This window comes from Moschus berezovskii, chromosome 9 (assembly GCF_049115385.1).
Source record: "Moschus berezovskii isolate FMDL1 chromosome 9, NW_MosBer_1.0, whole genome shotgun sequence".
In the NCBI taxonomy this organism is placed as follows: domain Eukaryota; kingdom Metazoa; phylum Chordata; class Mammalia; order Artiodactyla; family Moschidae; genus Moschus; species Moschus berezovskii.
Genome location: NC_142468.1, coordinates 45,989,068 through 46,014,856, shown reverse-complemented (window position 1 = coordinate 46,014,856; position 25,789 = coordinate 45,989,068). Strand labels below are relative to the sequence as shown.

Sequence of the window (25,789 nt, the reverse complement as noted above, 5' to 3'; positions counted from 1 at the left end):
TGGATTTAGAAAAGACAAAGGAACCAGAGATCAAGTTGCCAACATCTGTTGGATCATAGAAAAAGCAAGAGAATTCCAGAAAAGCGTTTACTTCTGCTTCATTGACTACACTAAAAACTTTGTGTGGATCACAACCAACTGTGGAAAATTGTTCAAGAGTTGGGAATTTCAGACCACCTGACCTGCCTCCTGAGAAATCTGTATGCCAGTCAAGAAGCGACAGTTAAACCCGGACATGGAACAACAGACTGGTATTAAATCAGGAAAGGAGTACGTCAAGGCTATATATTGTCACCCCACTTATTTAACTTCTATGTAGAGTACATCATGTGAAATGCTGGGCTGGGTGAAGCACAAGCTAGAATCAAGATTGCCAGGAGAAATATCAATAATCTCAGATATGCAAATGACACCACCCTTATGGCAGAAAGCGAAGAACTAAAGAGCCTCTTGATGAAAGTGAAAGAGGACAGTGAAAAACCTGGCTTAAAACTCAAATTCAAAAAACTGAGATCATGACATCTGGTCCCATCACTTCAATGCAAATAGATGGGGAAACAATGGAAACAGTGACAGACTTTACTTTCTTGGGCCCCAAAATCACTGCAGATGGTAGCTGTAGCCATGATATTAAAAAATGCTTGCTCCTTGAAAGAAAAGTTATGGCAAACCTAGGCAGCATATTGAAAAGCAGAAACATTACTTTGTCCACAAAGGTCTGTCTCGTCAAAGCTATGGTTTTTCCAGTAGTCATGTATGGATGCGAAAGTTGGACCATAAAGAAAGCTGAGCGGCAAAGAATTGATGCTTTTGAAATGTGGTGTTGGAGAAGACTCTTGAGAGTCCCTTGGACTGCAAGGAGATCAAACCAGTCAATCCTAAAGGAAATCAGTCCTGAATATTTATTGGAAGGACTGATGCTGAAGCTCCAATACTTTGGCTACCTGATATGAAGAACTAACTCATTAGAAAAGACCCTAATGCTGGGAAAGATGGAAGGTAGGAGGAGAAGGAGATAATAGAGGATGAAATAGTTGGATGGTATCACCAATTCAATGGACATGAGTTTGAGCAAGCTCTGGGAGTTGGTGATGGACAGGAAAGCCTGGTGTGCTGCAGTCCGTGGGGTTGCAAAGAGTTGGACACTACTGAGTGACTAAACTGAACTGAAGACTAGCAGAAATTATTTCATGCAACTAAAGATATAAAAAAGAAACCTCAACAAAATGGATAGAAGATTAAAGGATACACATAACAAAAGATATAAAATATGATGACAAAAACACTAATAGTGGAAGAGGAACTAAGAATGCATGGTTGTTATAATGTTTTGAACTTGAGATCATCATATTTAAATAATTATATATGTGTGTGTATGTGTGTATATGTATATGATTGAACCTCCTTTATTGTTGCTTATATGATCCTTGGCGTAACCACAAACATATTATAGATATACACATACTTAAAAAGAGAGTAATCCAAATATAATAGTAAAGATAGTCATCAAATCACAAGAAAGAAAGGAACAAAAAGGAACTATACCAACCAGAAAACAACTAACAAAATGGCAATATGTACATACCTATCAATAATTACTTTCAGAGTATTAGACTAAGTGCTCTAATCAAAAGACCTAGAGTGTCAGAATGGATAATGGAAACAAGACATAAAGACAGACAGACAGACACACACACACCTGTGAGATAGTCTCTTCAGTTACAAAGACACACACAGACTAAAAGGGAGAGAATGGAAAAAAGATATTCCATGGAAATTAAAAGACAGCTGGAATGGCAAGAGTCAGACAATTGACTATTGACTTTAAGACAAAGAGTGTAACAAGAGACAAAAAAGGACATTACATAATAACAAAAGGATCAGTCCAACAAGAGGATATAATAGTGGTAAATATATGTTTACCCATCATAGGCGCATCTGAATACATACAGAAAATATTAACAAATGTAAAGGGAGAGATTGACAGGTACACAATAATAGTAAGGGACTTTTAACACCCCACTTACATCAAAGGGCAGAACATCCAGAAGATTGAAATCATATCAATCATCTTTTCCACCACAATGCTATGAGAATAGAAATCAACTACAAGAAAAAAAACCTGAAAAAACAAATACATGGAGCTAAGCATACACTATTAAACAACCAATGGGTCACTGAAGACACCAAAGAGGAAATTTTGAAAATACCTGGAGATAAATGAAAGTGGAAACACGGTGATTAACATCTGTGGAATGCAGCAAAAACAGTTCAAGAAGGAAATTTTAATGACAAATAAATAAGCAGTCTAGCCTTATACCTAAAGGAAATATTGTCAAAAAAGAACAAACAAAATTCAACATTAGTAGGAGAAAAAAAAAGATTAGAGTGGAAATGAAATAGAAACTAAGAATCAGTTAAAAAGATGCACAAAATTAAAGAGCTGGTCCTGTGAAAAGATAAACAAAATTGATAAACTCATAATCATCAAGACAAAAAGAGAGAGCCCAGGTTAATAAAATCAGAAATGAAAGAGTAGTTATACCACAGAAATACACAGGATCATAAGAGGCTACTGGACAATTCCATGCCAATAAAATGAGCAATCTAGAAGAAATAGACAAATTCCTAGAAACATACAATCTCCCGATACTGAATCACAAAGAAACAGAAAATATGAACAGGTCAAATGTCAGTATTGGAATTGAATCAACAGTCCAAACACTTCCAACATAAGTCCAGGGCCAGATGACTTCACAGGTGAATTCTGTCAAACATTTTAAGAAAAGTTAACACCTATGCTTCTCAATCTATTCCAGAAAGCTTCCAAACTCATTCTGTGAGGCATCACACTGATACCAAAATGAGACAAAGAAATCACATACACACACAGAGAAAATTGTAGGCCTATGCTTCTCAATCTATTCCAGAAAGCTTCCAAACTCGTTCTGTGAGACATCACACTGATACCAAATCAGACAAAGAAATCACACATGCACACACACACACACACACACACACACACAAAGAAAATTGCAGGCCAAAATTATTAATAAACACAGAACATACAAAGTGGTCAGGCTTGAGACACCAACTACTCCTGAGGGCTTGTTTCCCTGTGGTCGCACAGATGGGTCTGCTTTGTCTAAGCCTGAATGTTGGAAGGAACAAGGCAAAAAGCTCTTTGTGGCTTCTGGCTCTTTTCCTGCACCTTGGAAGGAGTAAAGGAAATTGGACAGATCACAAAGCTTTCAGAGGCCTTTTTGAAGCTCTCAGGATTTGTAACCCTAGAAGATCCAGGCCACTGAACCTCTCTACCTCTTCTGTGGGGGGCATCCTCAGAGCGAGGGGCCCAAACCCCACCTTTTTATTTCCTCTTCCTTCAAGTCATTCTTTAACCACTTCTCCAGAAAGGAAGCAACTGCAAATACCTAACTTTTCAATTCCCCACAGACTTGCTGAATACTAGTTCATTAGTTACCACATGTCATGAAACTATCACCTGGACTCCCCGAATTAATAACCCAAGGATCTTCCCAGAGCAGCTTCCTTTCCTGTTCTGCACACTCATCCTTGCCACCGCTGACTCCAGAGCTTCAGCTCCATGCATAAAACTGACAGAAGTTGTAGTTGCCTGTGTGAAAAGTCCCCTCCTGTGACCTATTAATATGGTGCAGTAAAATGATTGTGCTGTCACTGAATATATCCTGTGGACTTTGGGGGACATTTTGTTTGATTATAATATGGAGTCATCATACTTATGCTTCACCTAGTGCGACTAGCCACTCAACTTTAAGAGGGAATCTGCCGATAATCAGAGATGATTTTTGAGCATTTAGTTTTGAGACTGTACTTGTCACACCCTCCTGGTGCATCTTTCTGTTTCTTTGAGCAGCTCAGGAGGTGACCCTTTGTAACAGTTTGTTAAGACAACATGGAATAGATTGTTTGGGCATGAAAGCATTAGGTCAGGAAGATTAGAACCAAGTTAAGGTGGATGCTGTCTTAACTATGCCAAGTTCAATTATTTAATTATGTTGTGTTAACTGTAGCTGCTTATTTGTGTTGCAGAATGTGCCTAAGCCTGGACACAAGAGAACAGACTCTACCCACAGCAGCAATGAGTCTGAATACACCTTTAGCTCTGAAATTGCAGAAACTGAAGATATTCCATCAAGGACAGAGGTATATTTTAGACACCTATCAATAAAAGTAAGATGTGCCCATCCTGTTATTAACAGAGAACATTTCCATTGCAGGGAGGACCCCATTTGTTCATAAATGTAACGTTTGTTTTATATTCTTATAAATGACTTGAAGGTGCTTAATTAGCTGTGTATATTACTTCCCTGGTGGCTCAGACAGTAAAGCATCTGCCTACAATGAGGGAGACCCGGGTTCAATCCCTGAGTCAAGAAAATCTCCTAGAGAAGGAAATGGCAACCCACTCCAGTATTCTTGCCTGGAAAATCCCATGGACAGAGGATCCTGGCAGGCTACAGTCCATGGGGTCACGAAGAGTCGGACACGACTGACTTCACTTTCACATACATACCTATTACATATTTTTGTCAATCAATATTTCAATTTTTAATGTGATTTCGAGGACCAGATTTTCCCTTTTGTAATTCCCTTTTATACCTTAACATGTTCTGTGTGTAAAAGATATAGCCTGTCATGAATTTATTTTAGACTGAGGTCATTTTTTGAAAAGTAAGCTTTTATCCTAGAATATTATAATATAAATACCAATGCCCTGCTGCTGCTGCTACTAAGTCACTTCAGTCGTGTCCAACTCTGTGCGACCCCATAGACGGCAGCCCACCAGGCCCCCCCGTCCCTGGGATTCTCCAGGCAAGAACACTGGAGTGGGTTGCCATTGCGTTCTCCAATGCACGAAAGTGAAGTCGCTCAGTCGTGTCTGACTCTTAGAGACCCATGGACTGCAGCCTACGAGGCTCCTCTACCCATGGGATTTTCCAGGCAAGAGTACTGAGTGGGTTGCCATTTCCTTCTCCAACCAATGCCCTAGAGTTTAGCAAAATTGCTGCCTGTTTGGTGACAGTTTGTACCAATGTAATTCTCTTCTACAAAAAGGCATGGAAAACAGCTTATGAATCTGTCTTAGTGTTTTGTGTTACATGGTTTGAAATCAAAATGACATATTACTGTAACTCCAAGAGTACAGTGACTTTAAGTTAGATTGTTCCCAAACTAATTCTCATAGCTTCTTCAAATATGATATTAGTTTCTGTAATGGGTAATTCAGGCACATTATTTTCTATTTTTATCTCATATTCTGAGAAAATGGCCAAGTCAGAAATAGACTGCTCCTGGCAGAACAGCTGAAAAAAATTGAATGATTCTTTCCTTTCTTAGTTCTACTTGGGAATGAAAAGTTTCTCCATATCATTCTGCTCATTTTAAAGAAAGTGTTACATAGTTGGAATGTCATATAGTTGGACAAGGGGGCCAAGTAACTGGTCCAGAGTCACAGCTTATAAGTGGCGGAGCCAGTATTCTAACTGAGGCTTGTCTGTTCAGAGCTCCACACTTCACCTTCTCCCACTCAGGGGTTCTACACTGCCGTTCTCCAGTCCCCTTTCTACCTACAGATAAACAGATAACATTAGTCTGGGGACATTGATACAGCAGTATGGCCAGTATGTAATAGCAGAGGTTGTTCAAGTTATCTGTTGTGCAACAAACCATTCCTGACTTTAGTGGTTTCAAACTACAGCAATTTATCATTGCTCACAGTTCTTTGGGTTTTGACTGGGTGGTACTTCTGTCCCTTATGGTGTGGGTTGGAGTATCTCCCTGCATTCAGCTGGGGTGAGCAGGTCTCCTCCTTGGGTCTCTCCATTTTGCTTCTCTCTTCAATAATACAGTGAGTGGTTCTAAGAGTGCAAGGGCAAAAGATGTCAGGCTGTTAGGGCCAGACCCAGAACTGGCATGGCAGCAGTTCTGCCACATTTTGTGGTCAAAGCGAAGTATGAGGCCAGCCCAGATTCAAGGAGGGGAATGGACGCCATCTCTTAATGGGAGGAAAGTTATTTTTGTTGGGTGATCGTTGGTAGCCATCTTTGGAGATTACCCCAGAGTTAGACTTTGAAGATTTCAAAATTACAGCTTCTGAGCCTTTAGTGGATATAAAGGTATTTTCTCCAAATTCTTACAGAGGGGAGAGGTCACCTTTTTCATTTCTCATTCTCACTTGTTTTATGTCAAGTGACTGAACTGAACTGAACAGTGGGATTTGGTACATTTTTCATCTTTTTTGAAAAATGAAGTATGAATTGCGCTTCAGAAATCACCAACAGATCTTGGGGTATTGATACTGTCTGTCACATGCACTGACCACCAGCAGTAGGTCATACACAGGAAGTCTTCTCTCGGTAACGAGGAAGGGTAATGACTGAACTAGTCATGCTTGTTGCTTGTGACTGAGTGCATGCATCTGAGATGTGGCTGGCTTTGGTTAGTGCTGTCTTCATCACGGGGCAGACTACAGTAACTCTGCTCCTTAGGACTGAGTCCATAACCTTAGCCTCAGTCTCTCTGCATTTCAGTTTCCTCCTCTATAAAGTGGCACTGCTATTATTATCTTACTTTATAGTGATGCTTTGAAGATTAAGTGAGTTAATTTTTACACACTTGGAACAGTGTTAGATACATAGTAAGTGTTCAATAAATAAAGGTTTTTGCTCTAATAAACAGGCTTTAAACCCAGTCTAATAAATAGACTGGGTGTGGCCAGGATCAGAACAATGGGAATCTGTACAACTGATAATAGAAAAAGAGAGATTGATCATCAAAGGGAAGTTGGGCAGGAGAGACATGGCAATCTAAGGCTATGGCTGTCACTTTGCTCTTCAAGTTACTTATGACCTTCAGGTTTGCATTTCTTCCTGCTACTTCCTCTATAATGGCCAGGCTTACAAATCACCTCTCAACTCCTGTCTGTAGTATTCCCAAGTAGCTCCTTTAGAATCCAGGGGCCAGGGCAATAATGGGATCACTCTTGCTTATGAATTGATTTTTTAAATTAAAATAGCTTGTTTTAAAACACAGAATTCTGACCTCAGTCATGTATTAATAGCAAAATTTGATGTAAAAATAAAGGATTAATGTCTCTTTAGTCACAAATCATAGACGTGTGATTTGCTGTTCACAAGTTACAGTGGCACCTCCACTGCTGTTTCTCTGTGGAGAACTTACCTGCTAGCTCCCCTTGCCTTACAACCCTCCCACACTTCCAGCATCTTTGTGGTCTGGGGTTACAAAGACCACGTAACACTTTTGGGAATCATTGCTTTCCCTGCTGTGTCATGCACCTTTCTTAGTAACCATTGACTAATTATCTCAGTTCTGCTTCTGCTCTCAAGCTTCCTCACACTTGTCAAATCCAGGGAAAGTGTCACTGTAACTTTCTCAGCTACTGTTAGCAATAATTCCAGGATGACTGCCAGGCCTGTCATGGTAATTTTGTGAAGAAATTCTGTTATTTTCCTGATTTTCCTCTAATGAGAGACTGTTGTTATTTTTTAGATTAGTTTTTAAAGCTTCACTTTCTTGGAAAAGCCCTAGATGACAAAGTCCTTACAAAGGAAAGAAAGCGAAAACAAAACCCTAGACACTTTCCTGAGCTAGATGGTCCAGTCATCCTCCTTGCTCATGTGGTATGGGGAGGACAATATCTCTTCGATTATACGTGTCATTAGAGATAAGAATGGGCACCATTTGGAGCACTCTTAGTTACTAATCATTATGTCTCAGTTTTGCACTTGTCAAGTGTTCCTATCCATAAAATTTTGTTCTTATCTATAGAAATTAGTTAATTTTTTGTGTAATATTAGCTGATATCTAAAGAGTTATCCCACCCTATTTTAATAAAAGGATTCCTTTTCAACAAAAATGATCATTCAAGCCTGAGAGGAATTATTCCCAAATGATGACATTTTAAGTACAGTGAATAAAATATATTCACTCATAGAATGAAGGCTTCAGTTATAGTATGAAAAAAGGACTAAATAATTAAAATTTTCAGGGATGTAGACATCATTAATGGGCTTCCCCAGTGGTTCAGTGGTAAAGAATCCTTCTGCAATGTAGGAGCCACAGGAGACACGGGTTCAATCCCTGGGTCGGAAAGATCCCCTGGAAGGGAGGGAATGGCAAGCCGCTCCATCATTCTTGCCTGCAGAATCCCCATGGACAGAAGAGTCTGGTGGGCTACAGAGCATCGGGTCACAAAGAGTGGGACATGACTGAAGCAACTTTGCACGTATACGTACATCATTAATAAGATGAACAAACATTAAAATACATAAGATGGAATGTTTATAGTATAAATAAGCTAAAATATAAGTATTTGTGGGGTGTATAGAAATAAGTATTTATATGAATGAAATTCTGTAGTGATTTCATGTTCAGGGAATATGTTATCTCTATTCTACTAAGTCAGGACAGATCGTATACCCAAACTTTTTCTTGCTCTGAGCAGGATAAAGTGGACAGTAAGAAAATGTCCAGGTCTAACTAGCTGGTAGGTAAATGACCCTGATCACCTGTAAGTGCCCCACCTCTTGGTTTAGTTGATTCTTCTTAGGTGTTTGTTTTTTTTTTTTCAGAACTAGAATGATGCTGAACTTGGCACTACTAGGAATTCACAAAAGATCAAAGATAGCTAATAAATATAAAAATTATTCAACCTCATTAAATGGCAAAGAAATATAAGTTAAAACAATAATGAAATACCACTATTGGTATGTCAATTGAGCCAGTTTTTTTTAATGATATAACAGTCATTGCTGCTCCAGGCAAGGTGGTGGTGATGAAAGTATAAACAGGCCTAATAGACTTTAAAACATTAATGTTTAGATATTTATGTACTAGGATGTTTATTTTAGTATATTTCAATACAAAAATTAGAAATAACTTCAGTGCTTATCTGTAACATGATGATGAAGCACATGATGGTATACATTTAATACAGCCATCAAAAAATTATGGTTTCAAGTACCATATTATAAATTTGGAAAACAATTATAATAAATGCTAAGTTTTTAAGGTGGTACAAAATTATGATGAAATATTTTTCCTGTTCTTTAAATTTGTAGAAAAAAGACTAGACAAAAATTGTGAGTTTTCTCTGGATATGAGGGTATACTTACAGTTCTCATTCTCATACTTTTCTTATTTCCTAAATTTTCTATGAAAACTTATTTTGCTTTTATATCAAGAAAAAACTTTTTTTTTAAGTTGACATTTGGAAATATAAGATTTGCTGATCAGTTAAGAGGGCTTCCGTTGTGGCTCAGTTTGGTAAAGAATCCACCTGCAATGTAGGAGATCTGGGTTCGGTCCCTGGGTTAGGAAAATCCCCTGGAGAAGGGAGAGGTTAATAATTATACTATTAATTATTATTTATTATAATTATATTAATCATTATAATTAGTAATAATTATACTTTTATCATTTAATTAAATAAGTAAGTTGTTGTTACCATTCTTTTTCTCTCTGACAAAAAGAGACTCTTTATCCTCTCCATTGAGTCTAATGATACAGTTCTTTCTCTTAACTCATTAAAAATTCAAACACAAAGTAAATGAAGTAAAACAATTACGACATTCTCAGAATTTCCATGATGGTTAATTACTTCCTTTTGCTTCGCTTGAATTAGTGTATCTTTATTTATCCTGGTAGTTCTTGCTGTGATTCTCTTTTGGAACCAGTTGACATACTTTTAAATGCTACAAGGTTATCTTAGTTTATTAAGGGCTATATATGTTTTGGTTTTTTTGTTTTCTCTCTGTATGACCTCAATATATTTATACTAGCATTTCACCTTTTCAAAAATCATTTTTCCTAGTTACAAAAGTAGTACATGCTTATTGTACACAATTCAAATATAGAAATGTATGAAATTGAAAATGAAACTTTCCCACAGTACCTCCCATCCTCTAAGATAACCTTGATGGCCTTCTAGATTTTTGTATGCCATGGGCTTGGTATATTTAAAAGTCACATGTTTTGTTTTTTTTTTTTTTTAAGAAAAATTAGATCACAATATAGATACTATCTGCCACTTGTATATTTCACTTAATACTTTTATCTAGAACATATTTATCTACTTGTGTAGATCTACTTCATTCTTTTTAACAGCTATAAATATTTCATAGTTTGATTATACCAGAATTTATTTAAGTAGCTCTCCTATTGACCAGTATTTGGAGTCTTTTCAGGCTTTGTGATTACAAAAATACTACAGTGAACATCTTTTATACTGATATTTTTGTGTACTTGTGTAAGTATTTTTGTAGAATTAATTCTTAAACATAGATTGCTAGTTTAATGGATATACAGATTTAAATTTTAATGAATACAGCTCACTTTCCCTTCTAAAGGGCCTACTTATACTTCCACTAACATCATGTAAGACACTGTTAGTCTTTGTCAATATGATGGAGGAAAGGGATACCTCACTGTTGTTTAATTTGCATTTCTCCATTTATTAGCTGGTTGGATGTGTTATTCATATACTCTTTGGCCATTTATATTTCTCTTAAAAGTTTGCCTATTTTTCTATCTAGCGGCTCATCATTTTCTCATCAGGTTTTACATCTTATGAATCATCTTGACCATCTTATAATTTCTGGAGTTTAGGAGCCAAGTGAGAAGAAGGTGCCTCTGGACATGTCATTGTTCCTTAAGCTCCAGAAGCGGGTCACAGAGCTGGAGCAGGAGAAGCAGGTGATGCAGGATGAGCTGGACCGCAAGGAGGAGCAGGTGTTCCGCAGCAAGGCAAAGGTGAGCAGTGCTCTCCCACCCTAGGGCCATGGCAAACTGGGTTCTGTGGTCTCTCCTTTAATGGGAACTCAGGCCAGCAGTACTTTAATCAAATAAGATTTCCTTCAAGTGAGGGCTAACCTCTCCTTACTGTTTTCTGCAGAGCTAGGTAATATTCTAAAAGTAAAAATTAACAATTAAACTGTAACTACTTATTTATAAAGTTCTTAACTTTGTTTTTCCCTAGGAAGAAGAAAGACCACAGATTAGAGGTGCAGAACTGGAATATGAGTCACTCAAGGTAATGGGAAGTGTCTGGTCAAGACTTTGAATATCTTGTTTTGTCATGAAACCCATTCAGAGCCTCTTTCCCTCCGAGAACATCCTTAATGGTACCTGAGGCCCTAGCTTAAGCTCTTTTCAGGCATTATTTCTAGCCTTGCATTGTTACCTTTTTGAAATTCTCTTTCAATGAGCTATAACTCAGCCTAAGCAGTAGCTGCCTTTGGAGGCTGTAGAAAGTAGTAAAGGACATGGACCCTGGTGTCAGACTGCCTGCATTCAAATGCTAGATCCACCACTATATGGCTATATGCAAATAATCCTTTCTGTGCCTCAGTTTTCTCATCTATACAGTAGGAATAATGATAATAATCTTATAGGACTTTCATGAGGATTATATGAAGTAATTCATGTAAACTGTGTAGAATAGTGCCCAGCACATAGTAAAGACACAACATATGTTGGCTGCTGTCATTATCTTCATCATTTTAAAATACAGGCACTTTATACATCAGCCTTAATTTTTAACAACAATCCTGCAAGTAAGCATTTTAATTCCCATTTTATAGATGAAGAAACCAACACTAAGAAGTGTAAGTAACTTCCTAAGATAACCCCACTAGAAACTGACAGGAGCTGACTTTGAATGTTGATGTCTCTGACTCCAAACCCCATGCTCTAACCATCAAATCCCACTGAAATTGTGTGTTTGTAGAGAAAGACAGATATTTGTTTACAGAGAAGAAACATATTCCAACATGTTTTAAAGAACAGTTGGAAGGAAGGGGATGGAGGTGGAGAACTGTATCTTCTTAGTGGTTTAAGGCAGAGTCTCACTAGATGGAGATAAGTTGCCACTGTGTGTTGTAGAGCACATGAACACAGGAAAAGGCACTGGTTAGGAACATTAGTTCCTAAAATACAGAGCATCTTGGGTAACACAGAGATGAAGTCCAGAGGGGAAACTGTCCCATTGTTTGATTCAGAGCTGGCTGTGCACCACCTGGCTCCTTCCTTTGCTTTCCAGAATCAAAATTTTGAGCCCCTAGAAGTCTGAGCTATCAGATTGTCAGCTGTGAAGCCAGCCCCAGCTCCAAAAGTTTCCTAGATTATTAATTAATTTATTAGCCTTAAATTTATTATTCTCAAATGTTTTCTGATTATGCCAGTTTTTAAACTTTTTTTCTGCTTTTGAAAATTATGGTTTAAAATAGCTGGGAAATTGCAATAAGGTTCATAATTATAACCAAACAAAACTAAAAATTAGAAAAGCCACAAAATATTTAACAGTAGGCATTTACATATACTCGAGAACTCCTGAGGTCTCTCTAAACATTCATGAAAATTTTTTTTGTTTTTAGTAATATTATGCAAGTCTAGTCCTGATAAATTATTTCCTAATACTGTGATTAGGAACATAATCTATGCACATTAAGTGGCCCCTGTTCTGTGTGGATTGCTCCTTCCCACAGTCCAGAGCCGCTGACAAGTGCCTCCTCTCCAGGCTGTATGGCATCTTGGTGTGGAGAGTGCCTGTCCTCTACCCTCCCAAACCCACAATGCCTTGTTCAACTCCTTCCCCTGAAGACAGTAAGAGTGATTCTAAACACTTGATTTGTAATACCTTGTATTTACCTTAAAATTTGAAATGTTTTTCCTTTATCTTGTTTAGTCCTTGTCACACTTCTGAGATAATTTTTTGTTTCCTTTATAAGATCAATTAACTGAAGCCTTAGAACAGTGAAGAGATTTACTATCAGTTGGTAAAGTCTGATCTTGAATCCAGATCGCCAAACAATAGGAAACATGCTAGGTTCCCATCACAACTTGTTTTAAAACTAATTTTCACCCCCAAAATATGATATTTACTTTTTAAATACCCCCCAGCACCTTTTTTACCCTTTCTAAATTATGACATAATTAAATATCTTGCTCCCCCAATGAAAGTACTACTAGGGTAGTACATTTTTATGTTTGTAGAAAAAGAAAAGGGTAGGAGCAAAGGGTCATCTCTATTATTCTCCTTTGTCTTTTATATTCTTTGCCTAGAAAACCAAATCATGATATGGGTTATGCAAGACAGGAATCAAATGGGATGGGATGGGACAGGCCAAAGGAACAGGTATAGGAATCTGATCTCCAGATCTTCTGCTTCTGCCTACCTTTCACAAAAAAATGGACAAAGAGAGACATTCTCTGTAGTATGTTAAAAATGAAGCCCGGATCACAAAATTCCAAAGTGTTAGCGCAGTGTTTCTTGAAATGTGGTCCCTGGGCCATCTGCGTCAACATCACCTGGAAACTTGATGGAAAAGCGAATCTGTGGGCCTCACACCAAATCTAAAGCCCTCCACCCTCTAGGTGATTCTGATGCATGTTAAAGTTTGGGAAACATGGCATCGGAGCTAAGGTGATAAAGTAGAGACATTCATGTGTTTTCTGTTACAGAAACAGAAATACGAATCTGATTACTTCGGTGGGATACTGGGATAGGAAGGAGCATTCATTTACACATAAGAATGAACTAATCCGTGAAAGAAAAGATTATAAATTCTTAAACCAGAAAAAAAAAAAAAAGGGCTTCAGATAGTATGACATATTGAAATGTCTAATTTGGTGCTACAAACCTAAGATTGCTTCTCTGGAAGAAGCAGTAAAATGTTTTATGTTTGTGTGGAAGGGTCTCACTTTCATTATTGTAAAATCTTAACACCATATGCTAAACAAATCAGCATGGTACTTTTAATGCCTCTCTGCTTCACTGTTTCCCACCCAGTATCCTATGACCTTTGTATTTTAGTGTCAGTAAACAGAGTTTAGCATCAGAACTCTATTCTGGGTTCCTGTTGCCATTGTTTGAGCAGAGCGTGCCAAGGGCAGTGCTAACTGGTGACGTGAGGATGGCTGGTGGTATGTGACAGTATGGAGATGGTGAAGGGTGTGTGTGTCCATCTGGATGGCTGAAGGAGGAGGTGGCCCATCCTCTCCTTCCACTTCTCAAGGTTTCTGCCAGCACCTTCACGAGACTGTCACAAAGAAAAGAAGTTTCAAAAATATATTGTTTGTTGTTATTGAAACACTATAGAGAATTTTATTAGCTTAAATGTCATACAATTTCTTAATTAGAAATTAGAAGCCTAAAATTACAGTGGTTTTTCTCATCCCCTTTACAAAGGAGATAAGAGGATGCTACTCAGTGTTTCAGGGATCTGCTCATCTGAACCATTCATTAGAAGTAACCTGACAGTTGGACCCTCATACTTGCACTTATATTTACACATAAAGAAAACCTGAGCTTAGTACTTAACCAAACTCATACCTAAGGACTCAACATTCTCTTCAGACCTGTGAACACACCCTGGGCAGACCTGGAACAAATTTGATTCTGAAACCTGGGTTGATGAAGCAAACTATCATTCACCTTGTTCAGTTCCACTTGATGTTGACTTTCTGAATTTGCAGAGGTGAGTTCCCAGGGGAGCCATTCCCTAGGGTGGCTCTGGTGATCTTTTCCAGCAGAATTCTTCTGCTCTCCTGGGGAAAGGTAAGTAATCCTATGTAAAGCTGAGGAAGACGGTGATGAACCATTCTTTGTCTCGTCCTACAGCGTCAAGAACTAGAATCAGAAAACAAAAAACTGAAAAATGAGCTAAATGAGTTACGAAAGGCCCTCAGTGAGAAAAGTGCCCCGGAGGTGACTGCCCCAGGCGCACCAGCGTACCGTGTACTCATGGAGCAGCTGACCTCTGTGAGTGAGGAGCTCGATGTCCGCAAGGAGGAAGTCCTCATCCTGAGGTCTCAGCTGGTGAGCCAAAAGGAAGCCATCCAACCCAAGGTGAGCATGAGCAAGTGGTGAAGGTGGGTGTTAGGGACTGGCCTCTTCCTGTTCTTTCCCTCCAATTTATGTGAAGGAAACATAAGTATATTTAGTCTAATTGAGGATATCATCATTTGAAAAAAAGAAACTCAACATTGTTTAAAAACTGTTGCAAACTCCAAGTAGACTGAGCAAGAAGCAAATGAAATCCCAACTGCTTCTCAAAGTTTCACCTTTCACTCATTAACAAAGGGCTTTTAAAATGAATATTTTTATAATAATCTGACCACGATAAATTTTGATCAGAAATACGATTCTGTTAAGTACAAAAATCCATAAATTACCTTGCTGTGGGAAGCCATTAAATACAATTTTAAATTATTTGTTTAAAATAGCCTGTTTAACTGGGAAGATAACACATGTAAAAATTATACATGAGATCAATGACGAGAAGTGACATGGAGATGATTTCTGCTCACCTCAGGGAATTCTGTTTAATGTGGGAGTGGGCCCAGATGAAAGGGGCTGTATTTAGTGATTCCACAGAAGGAACCTAGGATGGAGATATAAATGGTTCTTTGAAGTCCTTCCCTGCCCTCAGGTAACTTCAAATCCGACACTGTTGTGTGTTGGTGAGAAGTGGGCTTTTTGTCATTTGATACCAGAGAGAATTCGAGTAATCATCATAAAACCTGGTCTACGTTCCTCCTTGCCCATATTCATGCAGCAAAGTGTTACCAAGAATTAGGCAATCAAGTATCCCAGCTGCGTGATATGCCATGTGAAAAATGACTGTAAGTCAAAAACCAGTATATGCCATACAATATCACTTACACATGAAATCTAAAAACAGAAGCAGATTCATAGAACAAACTAGTGATTGCAGGGTAGGAGGCATGTAGAGTGTTGGGTAAAATAGGTAAGGCAATTAAGAGGTACAAACTTCCAGTTATAAATAAGGCATAGGGATGTAATTTATAGCATAGGGAATATAGTCAATAGTACTGTAATAACTCTGGTGACAGATTATAATTAGACATTTTAATGATCATGATCATTTTGTAATGTATAAAAATATCTACTTTGTTGCATAAATGAAGCTAATATAATATTGTATCTCAATATAATTCAATTTTTAAAAGGCTATAGTGTATAATAAATGGGATGCCTAGAAGGTTCAAGAGCACTTCTCATAGAAATGGTAGTTCTGCATGTGGCTAAGGTACCAGACCTGGCACATGACGTCCTTGATAACGACAACTCACACAGGGGACTGAGCCTCTGAGAAACCAGCCTCCCTCTGCATGCTAGCTGGAGTGAGTCCAAAATGAGGATCCCTTTGTCTGGTTTCCTGTGACAATCTGATATTCTATAATAACCAGAAACTTTAGTAAAAGTTAATGGAAAGAAAAATGAGCCAGGGAACATAAAACAGCTCAGCTCACAAGAGCATGTAGTTCTGGTATCACACACTCTTACCTGCCTGCCTCACATATTCTGTGTGACGACTTCTCTCCAGCCCCTGTTGAGCTGGCCCTATCTAACCAAGGTCCCTGCTCTCTAGGTTCTCAGCCCACACATAGCATCAGCTTGTTCTCTCTTAGGAGAAATGCACAGGACACTGACTGAGACCTTTCAATCCCAGGGCTGTTTGACCCACTCCACTTCTAGTCAAGAGACATTTCACAAGTCCTTTGCAGGCAGTGACACCCCATGAGCCAGGTGATGATAGAGCCCAGCCACATCTAGTTTACCTGCTCTACCTCTGCAAGTATTCTGCGAGGCTTCACTTGGACTAATGAATGACCTCCTGTCAAGGCATTACTGAAACTCTCACAAACCTAAGATAAGAATTTCACCCCAATACATGAGCAGGAGGCTTGTTTTCTCACATCCTCACAAATACTGTACAATTAGAAAAATCAAAACAACTCAAAAAGAATTTCAACTGAGAATTAAGAATTTTCATTCCGTAAGTATGTATTAATGTCCACCGCATGCCAGTTCCATGAATACTAATTTACATACAGAGTTAGTTTTAGGAGAAACCAGTCATGATTGTTTTCACAGTTAGCTTTTTCTGTTTTGATGGGGACTCATTGATGGAATTTATTTATGGAACTAAGAGTTTGTTGTTTTTTCCATTTGTTTTCCGTGCTTGCTGACTTGTGGTTTTTCAGGATGACAAGGTAATTCTAATTTTTTAATTGTTTAGCAAATACTTCTATTTAATCCTAGGTTTTAGTTTACTAGTATCCCCCAGTATATGCAGTTGATCCTTTCTGGACACTTTGGTATTGACAAATTAATTTCCTGTTTGACCTCTTCCTATTTGAGAAGTCATTGGTAAAATTATGGATGTCATAGGTTCCTGTCTGTATCACAGAGTGGCCTCCATGACTTTTGAACTCATAGTCAGCTCTGTGACCCTCAGTGGTAGTAATGGTGGGCCCCCACAGCAGGGAGGAAAGCCCTTAACTCAGAGACACAAGCTGTCATTTCTACCAGATGTGGGTTTGCTAGCCAAGGGTGAGGAGGAGCCTGAGGAGCTAAGCATCCCCTTCTTGGGAAGGGTGGGATTTACCTACATGGTGCAGCCCTTTCAAAACTTCTGGTTCCTGTCTTGGCAGAAACTCTGAGCAGTGAGTAAGGAACTTCCTAGCGCTGATAGTCTGAGTCTAATCCCATACTTACCTGTTTCTTAGCTAAGGTAGACCAGAGGAGGGAAGGACTGGCTACTTTATACCATCCTTCCTTTGGACTGGCTCACTAGATCAACTTACCTAATTTACTAAAAGTTCAAAACCACATCATATATGTTCTCAGATGTCAGAGAATACATGGAGCATTATTTAATATAGAAACTGGTTCTTTGAGTTATTACTTAAAACTAAAATTCTGAGTGTGGGGAAATTCCCTGGCAGTCTAGTAGTTCGGACTCCATGCTTCCACTACAGGGGACACGGGTTCAATCCATGGTTGGGCAACTAAGATCCCACAAGCCATGCAGCACAGCCAAATTAAAGAGAAAAAATCTGAGTATGGCTTTTTAAGAATAGAAATATTTTATGCCTTAATAAAAGAGGAAAAAAAAATAAATTTTCTATCAAATATATGCTGCTAAGTCACTTCAGTCGTGTCCGACTCCGTGTGACCCCACAGACGGCAGCCCATCAGGCTCCCCCGTCCCTGGGACTCTCCAGGCAAGAACACTGGAGTGGGTTGCCATTTCCTTCTCCAATGTGTGAAAGTGAAAAGTGAAAGTGAAGTCGCTCAGTCATGTCTGACTCGTAGCGACCCCATGGACTGCAGCCTACCAGGATCTTCCTTCCATGGGATTTTCTAGGCAAGAGTACTGGAGTGGCTTGCCATTGCCTTCTCCGATCAAATATAATATATTAAAATATTTATAAAACATAGCTAAAATACTTTTTAAATGCTATATGTAGTGTTTATGTGAAAGATTTTTAAAATTCAGTAGAATATAAATTCCTTATAGCTTTTATCGTATTTTAAGTATGAATTTGTAAACTCACAAAAGGACAGCATTAGCATATAAGTAGGATTTTTTTTTTAAATAAATACTGGAATTCAAAAGCAAGTATTGTTTTCATTAAAGTTATCTTGGTCTCTAAGATCACAATATTTGAAGTGTATTCTATTATCTCCACTTTACTGTGAGACCTGGATTTAGAGCAAACATTGACTAAAGGATTAGGCATATACTATTTAGACAAATAGAGTGGGCCCATGGATTCTAAAGGGTGTTATGTTTTAGAGATTATTAGAACAGTTGTTTTTATTGTCTATTTTGCCCTGGTTTAGGAGGGATAGAGAGCGGCTGGAGTAGAACCAAAATTTTGAAATTATATTGATTGTCAAACAGATTAGACCAAAAAGGAAAAAAAAAGGAAGTAAAAATGTTAGCAGAAAAGTCCTTTCTGTACAAAATCATTAGTTATTCTGACCTGCCAGATGTTTATTTCAAAAGCTTATATACTATTCCTATACCGTAACAGAGTAAAAAACATTGAATAACAGCAGATGGTAAATATTTCCAAGGAGCTATATCCTTCCCATTTATATATATATCTAAAGATGTGAGATAAAACTTTAGTTTTGCTGAAACATATAATCTAAACACCACTTTTTTTGTACTGAGTTTTTAACAGAAAAATGAGTTTTGTGTTGAACTTTTCGTATTTCTTAGGGCATTTGTTATAATGTTTTGTTATAATCAGTCTAGAAACAGAAGAAAGAACAGCTTTGTACATTCCATTGAATACTTTCTTGGTGTTCTTGCCTGGTTATTGTTTTAAAGCTATATATACTGGATGGATCAGTTCAGTTCAGTTCAGTTCAGTCGCTCAGTCGTGTCCGACTCTCCGCGACCCCATGAATCACAGCACGCCAGGCCTCCCTGTCCATCACCAACTCCCGGAGTACACTTAAACTCATGTCCACAGAGTCGGTGATGCCATCCAGCCATCTCATTCTCCGTCGTCCCCTTCTCCTCCCGCCCCCAACCTTTCCCAGCATCAGAGTCTTTTCCAGTGAGTCAACTCGTCTCATGAGGTGGCCAAAGTATTGGAGTTTCAGCTTTAGCATCAGTCCTTCCAATGAACATCCAGGATTGATCTCCTTTAGAATGGACTGGTTGGATCTCCTTGCAGTATAAAGGACTCTCAAGAGTCTTCTCCAACACCACAGTTCAAAAGCATCGATTCTTCGGCGATCAGCTTTCTTCACAGTCCAACTCTCACATCCATACATGACCACGGGAAAAACCATTGCCTTGACTAGATGGACCTTGGTCGGCAAAGTAATGTCTCTGCTTTTTAATATACTATCAAGGTTGGTCATAACTTTCCTTCCAAGGAGCAAGCGTCTTTTAATTTCATGGCTGCAATCAGCATCTGCAGTGATTTTGGAGCCCAAAAAAACAAAGTCTGACACTGTTTCCACTGTTTTTCCATCTATTTCCCATGAAGTGATGGGACCAGATGCCATGATCTTTGTTTTCTGAATGTTGAGCTTCAAGCCAACCTTTTCACTCTCTTCTTTCACTTTCATCAAGAGGCTTTTGAGTTCCTCTTCACTTTCTGCCATAAGGGTAGTGTCATCTGCATATCTGAGGTTATTGATATTTCTCCCAGCAATCCTGATTCCAGTGTGTGCTTCTTCCAGCCCAGCGTTCCTCATGATGTACTCTGCGTATAAGTTAAATAAGCAAGGTGACAATATACAACCTTGACGCACTCCTTTTCCTATTTGGAACCAGTCTGTTGTTCCATGACCGGTTCTAACTGTTGCTTCCTGACCTGCATACAGGTTTCTCAAGAGGCAGGTCAGGTGGTCTGGGATTCCCATCTCTTTCAGAATGTTCCACAGTTTATTGTGATCCACACAGTCAAAGGCTTTGGCATAGTCAATGAAGCAGAAATAGATGTTTTTCTGAAACTCTCTTGCTTTCTCCATGATCCAGCGGATGTTGGCAATTTGATCTCTGGTGCCTCTGCCTTTTCTAAAACCTGCTTGAACATCTGGGAGTTCACGGTTTACATACTGCTGAAGCCTGGCTTGGAGAATTTTGAGCATGACTTTACTAGCGTGTGAGATGAGTGCAATTGTGCGGTAGTTTGAGCATTCTTTGGCATTGCCTTTCTTTGGGATTGGAATGAAGACTGACCTCTTCCAGTCCTGTGGCCACTGCTGAGTTTTCCAAATCTGCTGGCATATTGAGTGCAGCACTTTCACAGCATCATCTTTCAAGACTTGAAATAGCTCAACTGGAATTCCATCACCACTAGCTTTGTTCGTAGTGATGCTTTCTAAGGCCCACTTGACTTCACATTCCAAGATGTCTGGCTCTAGGTCAGTGATCACATTATCGTGACTATCTTGGTCGTGAAGATCTTTTTTGTACAGTTCTTCTGAGTATTCCTGCCACCTCTTCTTAATATCTTCTGCTTCTGTTAGGTCCATACCATTTCTGTCCTTTATCGAGCTCATCTTTGCATGAAAAGTTCCCTTGGAATCTCTAATTTTCTTGAAGAGGTCTCTTGTTTTTCCTTTTCTGTTGTTTTCCTCTATTTCTTTGCATTGATCACTGAGGAAGGCTTTCTTATCTCTCCTTGCTATTCTTTGGAACTCTGCATTCAGATGCTTATATCATCTGAATACTGGATGGATAGAAATAAATATATTTAAAAGTGTATATAGTTTTAGCATTAGAATAGTAACCAGGCAAGAACACCGATATTTATGTATGTATGTATTTCACACAGCATAAAACACACATGGCCTATCAATGATTTTGTTTACTCTGGAATCACACCATCTTTGTAGTAGAGTGTTAGGGATTCTCAAGAGAGGGACTGGAGGTGCCTCGTTCTCTTAACTGCCTATGCCCCACTCTCTGTAGTCACCCTGGGGCTAGGGCAGATGCTGTGGTGGGGCAGGTGTGTTGTGGAACACATAAACCCCCTATTCTGTTAGAAAGAAAAATGTTACATGTGGTCCAAAGCTTTTAAGTTAACACTTAATGTGGAAATGTCTTTTCCCCTTTAGAACACAATGACAGATTCCACAATACTTTTAGAAGATGTACAAAAAATGAAAGATAAAGGCGAAATAGCACAAGCATATATTGGTTTGAAAGAAACCAACAGGTAAGTTGATCTTTTTTTATTCATTTTGGTTTAATCATGTTAATCTTTAGTCTTCAAGCCAACCTCTTGTAAAGTGGGTACAGATGTTTATGCATTGTTTTGTTAGACATCAGCTGACCTTCAAAAGAGATCTAAAGTTTCCAATATATTCCCAGTTAAAATCTCATTTATAAGACGGTAGCATTACTGATAAGAAATTGAAAGGAAAATGTTCTTTACATCAAGGGAGTATATTTCTGTGTTTTTTAGGGCCTTAGCCTTGAGAAATAAAATCAATTGCTTACTCTGTAGCTTGGACTATCTTGGGTAGTGACTTCCATTTGTTATTCCGGATGGTTATTTGTGAAGGTTTGTAGGGGCAGCTGAATCTTTCAGTAATTGAAATTTAATGTAAAGAGAAGTGATGAAATAGTTGAATCACATCTGTGTTGGCCATATAATTCTCAAAGTGTACCATGACTTCCCAGGATGAGACCTTGATATTTGAGACCAAGTTTTTGTCACATTTCCTAAGGTGTTCTGAGAAAATCCTAACACTGGTTTTTATCTCATTTACTCTAAACATGAATGAAGTTGTGGATGGCACTTAGCTCAGTCTTAAGCGTCTTGGGTGGGCTGAGAGTGCAGATTTGCACAGTCACTAAATGACTGAACTTTCCCCAAAGCTTTCCCCGTGGCTAAGATTATCACTGCTCATTTCTGAAATTTCTCGGCCTTTCTGCCACTCCTGCTTCCCAAAGAACCTTCATGCTATTAAACTCTGAGCTTAAAAGACTACATTCTTAAAAGAACTTGGCCAGTGATGATAACAGAGATTATTAGTATACATCTAGATCTCCTGATGCATAATATCAAAATTGGTATACAGAAATACTTCACAGACTAAAGAATACTGCCATGCAAGATATAAGTTATTTACTGCCTTCTTTTATGGACAAGAGTAGAGAATGCTTATAAAAGTATTTGGTTAAACTTAAATTTTAATTTATGAATGTAAGTTGTAAGCATACCTTATAGCTCAGAATGTGTTAGTGTAAAAAGAGCTATATTAAATTGTTCATCCATCCACTCAGCTATTCAGTCACCAGATATATGTTGTATACCTGTTTCATCCCAGACCATGTGCCAAATACTGGCAATAGAGTATTAAGCAAGGTAAATGCAGTCTTTCCCTTCACAGAGTTTATAGAGTGTTGGGGAGATAGCCAAGAGAATTTGGACTTCCCTCCAATGACGGTGCGGAGAAGGCAATGGCAAGCCACTCCAGTACTCTTGCCTAGAAAATCCCATGGATGGAGGAGCCTGGTAGGCTGCAGTCCGTGGGGTCGCTAAGGGTCAGACACGACTCAGCGACTTCACTTTCACTTTTCACTTTCACACATTGGAGAAGGAAATGGCAGCCCGCTCCTGTGTTCTTGCCTGGAGAATCCCAGGGACGGGGGAGCCTGGTGGGCTTCCGTCTATGGGGTCACACAGAGTCGGACACAACTGAAGCGACTTAGCAGCAGCAGCAGCCAATGACGGTGGAAGCCGTTGAAAGATTTTTAGTAGGAGAATGGTATGATGAGATTGGAAAACTAGCATTGGCTTTTATGTTAGAGCATAGACTGTAGTGGAACAGGATTAAAACCATAAAGACCAGTTATTCCCATAATTTAATGACTGGTTATAGTGACTTTAACTTAGTTGGTAACCATTGGGATTGAAAGAAGTGGGACACTTAGAAAGATACTTAAGATGAGGTGAGCAGCCTTGCAGTTTACTGGATGTGTGGTCAGGGAAGGGGGATCATGAAGAGCAACTCCGCAGCATCTGTGGTGGATACTTGGTTGGATATAGAGAGGCCACTTCACCACCCTGGGTCTGGGTTGTGGGGAAGTACAGGAATTTATCAGTAGATTTACAAATATTTAAGGAAGTAGGAAGACATCCAAGAAGAGAACTTCATTCGGTGATTGAAAATATAGATCTGAAACAGGAGAGACGTGTGGGCTGAGATGTAAATATTGAAGTCATTGGCGTGTAATAATACAATCGAGACCACGCAAATAGACTAACTCTCCAGGGAAAGATGGTAAATGGAAAGTAGAAGAGCAATCTGTGAAATTCGTTTTATGTAAACATGGTATCAACAACAAAAGTCTAGTAAGAGGAGTAAGATCCTGGGCTCTGTAGTCAGATAGCACCTGCCAGGTATCTAACTTCTAAACCTTGGTGTCTTCTGCAATATGGCAAATGATATATGTTGTTACTAGGAGAACTAAATGAAATAATGCCTATGGAAGGATGTAAAACAGTGTCTGATACTTGGCAAACACTCAAAATATTATTTTTATATACTCCAAAAAAAACCTCTTCATCAGTTTTGTCAGTTGTACATACTTTTAATAAAATGTGTGACTTTTCTAATAAAAAAGCAATTTCCCCAGGTCTTAAAATTAATTTTTGACACAACAGTTTTTTTTTAAGTTGTGTCATAAAAGCTGGGAACTTTGGACATATTTATCAGTTACTCCTATAAGAACTTTTAAAAGCAATTTTAAAAATACAAAACTAGATTTTGTCAAGCTAAAACAAATTCCTACCCAGAAGACTTAAAACTTCATTTTGAAGTGAATTATAAAGATTGCCACGTGAAGACAATAGCTTAAATTTTCATTCTATATGTGTATGACTGTTGTGGTTAGTCTCTAACATAATGTGTGACATAAGATCACTCTGCTAGCTGAACAAAATGTTAAAAACAGAATGTCTTTCTCACCTCCTGAGTCATTCATTATTTTGCAGGAAAAGTAGCCCTGGATCCTTGATTATTTTGTTTTAAATTCTCCATCTTTACATGTGATGTTACATATTACTCATTTTTTAAAAAAAATATTAACCAAAAATAATTTCTGTGGTAATGTCTTAAAGTCATCTGTAATTAATAAAGACAGTCCTAGTGACTTAATAACATGTTGAAATACCATGTGCTGCTGTTGACCATCGTCATCTCATTACCACCCTGTATCCCTTTGTGTTTTGCATTGTTGTTCCTTTTGCATGGAAGATCATCTGCTATGGATTGCCATGAATTGAATGAGGATGGAGAGCTGTTGCTGGTTTATGAAGGGTTAAAACAAGCCAACAGGTTATACTTGTCTCCTCAAAGTGGAATGTTATTAATTTGTTGTTTTTCCTACTAACAGTGGCCTCCTGACTTTAACTTCTGTATTATACATTGTCTTCCTGGGTAAATTTCAGACACTAAAATTTGTGAATGTCTCACTAAGAGTGGAAGAAAATCCAAACCTCTCAACTAGAGCCCAAACAACTGGAGGAAAGATTAATACATATTACTTAGCGGTTTCTTCTTTGGAATCATGATCAATTCAAAGGATATCCGTGCCTGGGCAATATAGCTACATTCTCATATATTACCATCATGCTGCCTAACAGCAGTATTCAGTTCATTACTTGGCATTCAGTGTGGTTTTTGTGAAATTCGGATTTGTGAAACAGCAAACCAGGAGGGTTTCCTGCACAGCTATAGTTCAAAATAATTACCCAAACTCATCACTGGGTTTTTTTGGTCCTAAAAATACTGTTTTTATGTCTTAAAAATATCATTTCAGTGATTAATTTTTAAACTACTTAATAGACTGCTTTGTTCAAGGAGCTTCTACTTATTCTGCTTTTTTCTTATCACATACTGTTGTCATTAACTTTGTGGTGTTATTGGTTCAGATTCTTTGGAAATTTCATAATCCCCAAAATATTTTTAGTCTGTTGTTTACTCTTTGCTTATAATAGTATCAGTAAGTTTTGCCCAGCATTTGCTAACCAAGGGGATTGGAATAAAAACATCTTTTCTTTCTTCCTGTTAGTTAATTCCTATCTATAACTTTGTTTTGTCTTTGGGAAAGGGAGTGAATGTAGAATGGGGGTACCTGGTAGAGGGAGGTTGCCAGTTGGCTCTGGTATTCTCTGGCCAGTGCCCTAGTCCATGGCACAGCTGACCTATATGTTTGCTCAAAGAAGCGCAAGAACCACTCTGTTGGTCTCACTAATAGTGATCTTCCAAAACCATCTCTTGTTAGGATTCTTTTACTGATAAGGAAATTATAGGGGAAAAGAAGATGACAAATTTAAAATATAAACAAAATTTCAGAACTCTGTCTGCATTTGGGTAAATCTGTATGTATTTCAGAATAGCACTCTAGCCTTTCTCGCCTTCAGAGATAAAAGT

The 25,789-nt window shown here is 38.3% G+C and overlaps 1 protein-coding gene across 4 annotated transcripts in view; it reads left to right on the top strand.

The window, feature by feature from the left end:
• Positions 1-25,789, top strand: part of MYO5A (myosin VA) — a 203,417-nt gene that overhangs the window by 149,986 nt on the left and 27,642 nt on the right. For 2 of the 4 annotated variants that reach the window (XM_088839616.1, XM_055435566.2), the window contains exons 25-30: positions 4,072-4,185; positions 10,669-10,812; positions 11,039-11,092; positions 14,681-14,908; positions 21,461-21,561; positions 24,611-24,691. In XM_088839616.1, coding sequence (XP_088695742.1) covers positions 4,072-4,185; positions 10,669-10,812; positions 11,039-11,092; positions 14,681-14,908; positions 21,461-21,561; positions 24,611-24,691 — 722 coding nt within the window. The remainder of the gene's footprint in view (positions 1-4,071; positions 4,186-10,668; positions 10,813-11,038; positions 11,093-14,680; positions 14,909-21,460; positions 21,562-24,610; positions 24,692-25,789) is intronic. The other 2 variants (XM_088839618.1, XM_088839617.1) reach the window with 1 other exon arrangement.